General features: G+C 39.0%; 1 protein-coding gene across 1 annotated transcript; it reads left to right on the forward strand.

The window, feature by feature from the left end:
• Positions 1 to 7171: 7171 nt before the first annotated feature.
• LOC123922984 lies at positions 7172 to 9048 on the forward strand. The gene is made up of 5 exons (XM_045975635.1): positions 7172 to 7585; positions 7660 to 8153; positions 8310 to 8386; positions 8480 to 8626; positions 8741 to 9048. Exons 1-5 carry the CDS (start codon positions 7172 to 7174, stop codon positions 9046 to 9048), a joined length of 1440 nt encoding a protein of 479 aa, XP_045831591.1.
• The last annotated feature ends 484 nt before the right edge of the window (positions 9049 to 9532 follow it).

Raw genomic sequence — 9532 nt, forward strand, 5'->3', positions numbered from 1 at the left:
TGCCTGTTTTGTGCTCGAGTGTCGGAATGGCACGGGGTTTGTTTTCCTGGTCTTCTTATAGGAAGGAGGATGTTCTTGTATCCTTGGAATTTTATTTTTCGCGTTATTCTAGTTTTTGAAAAAACGGGCAATAGTTTACCCGCTGTTCCGAATTTTCGTTAACTCCGAATCCGTTGATATTTTAGATGGGAACTTTATATATCGGCTTGAGTTGGGATATGACTTTAGAATATTTTTAAGAGTTAGGAATGAAAAATACAGTCGGGGAAAAATGTTTCGCGATAATTTTTGGAAATCGTTTAAGGCGAACGTTTAGTTTCTAAATTTTCTAGTTTCGCGAGTTTGGTCCGTAAGCGTAATGCGACTCGTCTGTGAGGCGTGAGTTCTCATGAGAGAAAGAAAATATCTTAAGAGGATAGACTTGGATCGATCCAATGGTTAGGGTTTAATCTTGCTTTAGTGGCACTATTTGATCCTATGGCTAGGAATGATCATGATGCCTTTACATAGGATGACTTTGGTCATTGTTTTGTACTTAGAAAATATCACAAAGACCTCTCCTTTCTCTTGCTTGGCCGTGAGTCCCTTCCATGCCCTAGCTCATCACCAAATTTTCAATCCTTCACCAAATCATTCCATTTCAAGCTCTTTGGAATCCATAGGTTTGCAAGAGTTCTTCTCTAAGGTAACTAGTTCCTTTCCTTTCTCTTTAGTTGGTCAAGAACACCAAGTTTGGTTAGATTTTGGTTCATGAGAAATTTTTAGAAAAGTTCATAAAAGATTTTTGATCCATGGAAATTGTTTCTAAGAGCTTAACTAGTGTTGTTTAATCTTAGCTTGTTTGATTCCATGAGATTAGTGAGTTTTTCATGGATTTGTTCTTGGTTAGGGTTTTTGGAGAATTTCTAATTGATCAATAATATGAAAAATGGTTTTGTTAATTGTGTATTTGAGGTTGTTTTAAGACTTTTTAGAAGTTAAGAATCTTGGCAAAGATTTATGTTTGAAAAATTATTTTCATGCTCAAAAGACTTAGAAAATTTTATGAGATTTTGGGTGGGTTTTGGAAAATGTTTTGATTGATCAATGAAATAATTTTGGGGAACAAAATGATCAAGGCCATGGTTTTGAAATGAAAAACTCAAGGAGCTAGCCTTGTTTGTTGTTGTTGGCCGTGGCATACCTTAGTGTATGGCCATGTGTTTTCAATTTTTTTGAGTCCTAAATGAGAAGGCTTGATCATGGTTTTAAAAGAAGATTCTTCAATGGTGCTTGATTGAAAAGAAAAACTTGAAACTTGCGACGCAAGAAAAACTCGATTATTTTGTCGAGATATTTTCGTAAAATTTTTAGGTTGTTTTCAAGTGTTTTGGTAGTGTGTGAAAGTGTCCTTTGAAGTTTAAAACCATAGAGACCAATGGTATGCTTTGAAAACGAAAATGTGTTTGTTTTGTGAAAATAATGTATTTAACTTCGGGAATTTTTAATCACTATGGGGAGGACTCGGAAATAATATCCGAGAGTGTTAGGAAGTGCCTTAGACCTTTGTTGATAGGTTTAGTTTCGTTAAGATATTTTGGGAGAAACTTATGCATTGTCCGCTCGTTATTTTTAGGAAACGCGAAACGGTAGATAGTGTGAAACGTTGTGGTTTTTGGTTGGAAGCATTGCCGAGGTAAGGGCACCTTTTTATTTCCGTCAATAGCATTAGGGTATGCTTGTGGTTATGCTTGTTGTGGTTCCATGCTTGTGTGCTTGGTTGTTTTCGATGTTATTTGTCTTACGTATAGGTGGGAAGTATATGTGTTGACATGTGGTTATGAATATGTGTATGTTTGTTGCATTAGTATATGTAGGGACGTATGCTCATGCAAACATTGTCGGTATTTGATCTGGGTGATTGTACCGGGTGATACTTCCGCCTTTAACGGAGACGGTATTTGATCTGGGTGATTGTACCGCCGTTAACGGAGCCGGTATTTGATCTGGGTGATTGTACTCCGGAGTATCCACCAATTGAGTTGGCATTTGATCTGGGTGATTGTGCCGGGTGTAATCCACCTTTTTCCGGAATTCATGCATGTGGCATTCGATCTGGGTGATTGTGCCACAACCATTCATTAGAGGTCTTGCATTAGGGTATGTGTGCACTTTATTTATTCTTCTTGACGTGATGTTGTGATAAGTGTTTACCGCTTTCTATTCTGGTATGTGTATTCGGTATTTTATTACTAGTTTCCAGTTGGTGACCCTTATTTTGCATGCCATATCGCGGGCTCCTCCCACCCCAGACGATGGAGCGCCATCTGAGACCGTAGGTCGTGTGGACGGCGAGGACTTCGTGGACTATCCCGGAGTGTAGAGAGTAGCGCTTGTTAGGCTACATTTTGGTAGGCTTAGGGCCTAGGTTATATTTTGGGATGACTGTATGTTTTATACATTATACTCAGACATGTTAGTGCCGTTGGGCCTTGTGATATATTCGGTTCATGACTCGTGTCTTTTTGGTTGATGAACTTGCTATATCCGTTGTATGTAAATTATTCAGGTACACACTTTGCTTCGAGGAAGCCCTGTAATATAATGTGTTGATGTTATATTTATTTTCTATTGAATGACGAATTGCCGAGATAGCTGCGGGCGTTCACGCGCGCCATTTTATTTAAGCGTGTTGATTTAAAAAAAATAAAATAATACCCCTTTTTATGCTTTGAAAAACGGGGTGTTACACAGAGTGCCACGCGGTAATTAAAACACAAGCATACACACAGAGCGTCATGAAGTTTAACATGAAAAGCAACAGCGGATTCAATCAAACCAAGCATGCATATATATACATATATATACATAAGCCATATTCATCCCTAAGGATGTCACTTATACAAGAACTAGCATATCAAAAAGGTAACACCGATATACGATGAAAGCCAAGCGTAATCCCCGACTCGAGGTTACATTACCAGAGCATTTACTATTTACAAACTCTAACCAAAAGCTAGTACTAAAAGGAGAAATCTATGCTAAGTCTCCTCACCAAAAGATACTTCAACACCAAGCTAAAACAGCAGTCTAATCGTCGGCACAGTCCTCAGCCTGAATATCTGAACCCCCAAAGGTCCAGCAAATAACACAAAGCAGAGAGTTAGAAAACATAATCGCATAACATACGAGCATAAGAAAGGCCTTACACTTTCGAACTATCATACATATTCTAACTCACGCCATACAATTACAGTATTAAATACATAGGAATTTACCTAGTCAGCTACCTACAGCGAACACGTCAAAACCAGTCAAGTAATGTCACATAACGACTACCAAGTAAATGTGCATATACCCTAATGCAATCTAATGCCAATCAATTCACTGTCATGCCATCCCTAGACATGACTAAATGCATGTGGTACCAAGGTGTCTCACCAACGGTGGACCAAGAATAGTTTTATATCTTGCTGGATATGTCGGAACTTACCGAACCATCTTATCTCCCTTGGATAAGCCAACACAGTTTTATATCCTGTTGGATAGCAACTCTGGACTCATGGATTCATCTAATCCGATCCTCGGCTTCATTATGGACACATAATCCATTTTCGTTATTGGAACCCAAGTTTCCAATGTTCACATACAATCATGAATGCATGCATGTATGCACATATCAACCATATGATATTCTTTAGCTCGAAGCTACTCTTTTATGAATGCGGGAGCACAATCCTAACACATTCACTTTAACATTACAAATTAATGCCAAAACATCACATTACTCACTTTAAACTACAACTTATTGCATACACGTTTATCAATCATATAACGATTAACAATAAGCATTAACAGCATCAACATGTATCAACAATCATGTAAGGATACCCTTAAACCATGTTACAAGTGCCTAATTACACTTACAACCATTAACAAAAGTTGCAGGTTCAGTACTGTTCGCTAAGCGAAGCAGTTGCGAACAGGTAGCGAACTATTCGCTAAGCGAAGCTCAGTTCGCTGCAGCGAACTACGTCAGAGGATTACAGGTGCATGGCGAACAGGTAGCGAGCTTGTGGCGAGCAGGTTCGCGTAGCGAATCTCCTGGTCGCTTAGCGAACTACACCAGAAAATATCTATTCTTGAGTTTTCTAAGGCGGTTTAACATTGAATCAGCTCAAAAATTCATTCAAACATGTTATAAATTCTTATAAACAGCAATTTCAAACATATATGGTATCAAGGAACATTAATCATCCCTTACAAACCTCCAAATACCTCACAAAATCATGATCATGCCCTTTTCTTGGATTTTAAGCAACTTTCATAAACTTTTCAAACATGATTCAAACACATACATATTTTTCATGGAATCAAGCTAGTGATTAACACATACAAAGTGATGATGAAGAACATCACACTCACATACAAAAGCTTAATCAAAAGTCTAAAAGGAAATTGAGTGGGAGAGTTCGGGAATGGAGACATAGACAATCTCCCCTCTCCTTGCCACTCAAGAATCATGAATTCTAATCTCTTACCTTAAGTTTGGTGATGATTCCTAGCCTTCTCTTGCTCAAGCTTTCTCTCTTGATCAAACCCTAGCCCTTGCTCTATGGTTTTGCTCTTGCTTCTATTCTTGCTTCTAAGACAAAAGTCATGAAATGAGCCAAGTCTCATGACAAGGTTTCTTTATATACCTCTCCCTAAAAGTCATGAACCAAGCCCAAGTGGCTTAGGCCCAAATGGCCTCTCACGCCCATTAAGCCCAAAACAAAGGTTCTCGCGTCTAATAACTTACGCTCGGCTAAATAATTATTCGTCGCTCACTAAAATAATAAAAGCCAATTAATAAATAAAATAACATTTAATAAATATACGAATATGAAAAATGGGTCATTACATAATCTAACACCACAAATACATTGTTCGGATTATGGTCATGACGGACCCTGCGTTGTTCATTTTATAGTCATGACGGACTCTGCTCCTCACATACGGATTAACAATCAACATTTACCAAGTATGTGTCAAACATCATTTATCATAAAATGCACACATAATCCCTAATGCAATCTAATGCTTCACATTCATGTTATGTCCTCTAGACACCTCTAATGCATGTGGTACCATCGTCTTTATCAGAGTATCTCACCTCCGATATCCGTCTTTATCAAACAAATATAGTTCGATATGCTTCTTTATTGGACAAGACAATATCCCTAAATATTCATGATGCATGCACTCAAAACTCATGAATATATCCATCAACAATTTTGGCATATAGCCCATCAACAATAACGTGAAACACTATCCAACGTCCGTCTTTATTAAGATAAACAATACCTTAATATCCGTCTTTATCGAATAACATAATTCGATATACTTCTTTATTAGAATAACATAATCCTAATATCCTTCTTTATTAAGTTGATTAACACCTTAATATACTTCTTTGACATTTAAATAAACATCATCATAATCATAATCATAATCATAATCAACAACAATTCATTATTCATCAACAAGCAATCAATCATGGTTACAAACACTTAATTGCATGTTAGGATACCTTAAATCCATGTTACAAATGCCTAATTGCACTTAAGACAATTATCAAAAAGTTGCTGTCACAGAGGCCTTCGCTGAGCGAAGGCTCAGCGAGACACAGCGAACCACACCAGTGGGTCACCAGCTCATGGCGAGCTGTGGCGAGCTGTTCGCCACACATTCGCTGAGCGAGGGCCTAGCGAGCGCCTCCTGTCAGGACAGTTCAAAACCTGCGTTTTCCACACCAATTCACCCAAAAATCCTATTTTTCATGTTATAAACCCCAAATAAGTTTATATTCAAGCATAACAAGCATATCTAAACACAAAAGGACGGTTCATTTCACCGATCTACCATTTTTACTACGAAAAAGTAGAGATTTAACACTTTTACTCAAAACTCTCAAGAACACAAAGTTCTTGAGTTTAATCATCTATAAACTTCGTTTTTATCCAATAAATTCGTTCATACATCATGATAAAAACATATTAAGCATGTTATGAACCTTAGAATCGATTTCCATTAAGAAAATCCATCCAAAACTAAAACGAAAATGGGGTGGAGGAAGTTCGGGTGAGGAGAAATCGACATTCTCCCCTTCCTCGAGTCACCCACGAATATGAACTCTACTCTCTTACCTGGATTCGAAGAAAACTAGGAGATTTGCTCTTGAATCTCTCCCTTTTCCTTGCCCTAGCCCCTCAAGCTCTCTTCCTCTCTCTCAAGAACACAAGAACAAAAGAGAAATGAATTTCTCTTCTCCCTCTCATGGCCATATGGCGCCACACACACACACAAGGCCCATTGGGCCTCCAGCCCAATTGGCTTGGCCCAATTACACGTTAACTCACTCTACCCGCCTAATAACTAAAGTACTCGATAAATAACTTAAAGTTACTATCTTACTTAAAAACCACATCACCAAATAATTAAACACTTACATAGTGAATAATAAATTTGGGTCGTTACAATGCAGATTGGGCAGGAAGTGCTGATGATAGAAAGAGCACTTCTGGTGCATGTTTCTTCTTGGGAAGCAATCTAGTATCTTGGTTTAGTAAGAAGCAAAACAGTGTGTCTCTATCCACAGCTGAGGCAGAATATATAGCAGCTGGTAGTAGTTGTGATGAGACAAATGTTGAAGGAGTACAGTGTTGAGCAAGATGTCATGACACTTTACTGTGATAATCTGAGTGCTATAAATATCTCTAAAAATCCTATTCAGCATAGTAGGACTAAGCACATTGATATACGACATCATTTTATAAGAGAACTTGTGGAAGAAAAAATTGTCACACTTGAACACATTGCATCTGAAGAACAATTAGCAGACATTTTTACAAAGGCTTTGGACGCAAGTCAATTTGAAAAATTAAGGGGCAAATTAGGAATTTGCCTATTTGAAAATCAATAGCAGTTACTGCATGGAGAGCGTGCAGCAGTTGATTTCTCTCTCCCACTTTTGGTGCACGCTAACTTAGGGGAGTTATTATTTGCTTTTCATAACCAACCCATCATCACGCAAACTTCTCATCTTCCTCTCTTCCTCACGAAAATCAACTCAACTTCAACTTTCTACTTTCTCAGAAATCGCTCAACTTCTATCCTCATCAACCACAAATTTTACTTCATTATACTCACCATGTCTGATTCTGCAAAATCCACTCCAATTAACGACGAAGCTACTCGATTTCAATCCGCCATGGGTATGGACTCTCTTGTTGTCAACGCCATTCCCCTTTCAAGTATACCACCTATTAGTCCTGCTAAAAGGGTGAAGAAAACATCGAAGAAGGAGAAGACATCACATGTGAGCCTCAACTCTTCATCTCCCTCTGCTTCGATTAAGAAAAAGAAGAGCAAGAAATCGAAATCTGAAACGAAGAGGAGTTTCACAATGTCTGAACTACATATTGATCCACTTCCATTGAGTGGTACTGCTACTCCTATCATTAATCTTACTGAAGAAAATGTTGACGCATCTGGTAAGAATTCTCTTAATCAAAACCTTAATGTTCCAAATTCTGCTGAAACCCTAGGTTTAAAGGACCCTGCTGTGTCTGAAAAATTGGGAAAAATGTTCCTAACCCCCCTACTATTGTTGATTCTAATATTGGTGCTTCCACTGAGACCAATAATGTTGTTGCTGCCGAGTCTCTCAAGAAAACAGGTCATGAGACTCATGCTGCGTCAAGTGTTGTGACACCTGACGCTGAGCCAAATGTTGTGCCAGATGTTACCACATCTTTGGCAACAGAAAATCTTGTGGACTATTATGAGTCTGATGAGAGTCCCAAACCTAAGTCTGCTGGTGAGGAGATTGCTGCTGATAAGGATGTTAATGAAAATCCTGATGTTATAATTGTAAATGAAACCACTGTTAGTGATAAGTCTGTTCCTACAAATTCTGATGTTAGTGTGGCTAGAAGGACTAGAAGCAGGGCTGGTAAAGGTATAAAAACTGCTAACACACCTGTCCAAAGGCCCAAATCATCTAGGGCTGGAAAAGGTACTGGTAGAAAGCCCCTATATGGACCTCCAAAACCTGATAGTAAGGTGGTTCCTAGAACTGAGGAAAAGGGAAAAGCTAAGAAAAGGAAAGCTCCACCAACTAGTGACTCTGAGTTTGAGCCAGAGACAGATGTTGCTGCATTTGGCAGCACATCTAGGAAGAGTATAGGAAGAAAGAAGGTCCCTCAGTCTGTTCCCTATGCTCCATTAGACAATGTATCATTCCATCTGGAGAATGGGTCTGCTAGATGGAAATTTGTATATCACAGGAGGTTGGCTCTAGAGAGGAATCTGAAGGAAGACATCCTCCAATGCCAAAGTGTTGTTGAAGCTATTGAATATGCAGGTTTGATGAAGACTGTCTGTGGTTTGGACAAGTGCTATGACAGGCTTGTCAAAGAATTTTTGATTAATGTGGCTGAAAACTGTAATGATCCAGCAAGTCCTAAATATAGGCAAGTTTTTGTTCGTGGGAAGTGTGTCAAATTCTCACCAACTGTTATTAGCCAATATCTGCAAAGAAATTCTGAAGAGGTGGCTGATATAAAGGTTACAGACAATGAGGTCTGCAAGGTCCTCACAGCTGGCAGGTTGAAAGTTTGGCCTACTAAGGCTAAGTTGGCTGCAACTTCTCTCTCTCCATTTTACGCCATTTTAAATAGGATTGCTGCACACAATTGGGTGCCTACAACCCACTCAGGTGATGTGGCCAGAGGTTTAGGCAAATTCATTTATGCTGTGGGTACTAAGGAAAAATTTGATTATGGGTCCTATTTCTTTCATGAAACATTAAGCCATGCTATGACCTATGCTGTTGAGAAGCCAGTAGCCCTTCCCACTCTGTTATGTAATATCATCCTTGAGCAGCATCCAGATATTCTGAGGAGTCCTGATATTCCTTGTAAAAGGAAAGGATTGCTGACCATTGAGCAAAGGCTGCTTGAAGGGACAAATGTTGCAGCAGGTGTTGGCTCATCTGTCCAGGCTGGCGTACTCTCTAGGAAGTAGATGATTGCTAACTTGACTGAGGCTAGCAGAGCACTTGAGGCCAGAAAATTGAAGATAGATCGTGTGATTGAGGCCCTCAAGGCTGAGGAAGCTGCTGAGATTGCTGAGGGTGAGCCTGATGGACAAGAAGGTGTAGAAACTAGTGGCTCTGATGATGACACTGAGGATATGATGGAGGACTCTGATGAAAGTTCTTCTATCTGACTTCTGATGTTTTTCTTATGTTTTTCTGATGTACTTTTGGTATTTCTCTTTTGTTCCTTTTATGGGCAAGGCCCTGGATTTCTAGCACCTGTGTGTGCATTATGGTCTGTAATATGTGCACTCTGATATTTCTCTTGTCTGCTACTCTATGTTTTCCTATGCATGGTGTTTGTCAAAATTTATGGCTAAAAAGGGGGAGTAGTGTGTGTGTGTGTGACAAGTGTGTGGACAGATGTTCTTACATGTTCTTACATCTGGTGACTGTTTCTGCGCTATTGAT

Source organism: Trifolium pratense, linkage group LG4, assembly GCF_020283565.1.
Source record: "Trifolium pratense cultivar HEN17-A07 linkage group LG4, ARS_RC_1.1, whole genome shotgun sequence".
NCBI classification, from domain to species: Eukaryota; Viridiplantae; Streptophyta; class Magnoliopsida; order Fabales; family Fabaceae; genus Trifolium; species Trifolium pratense.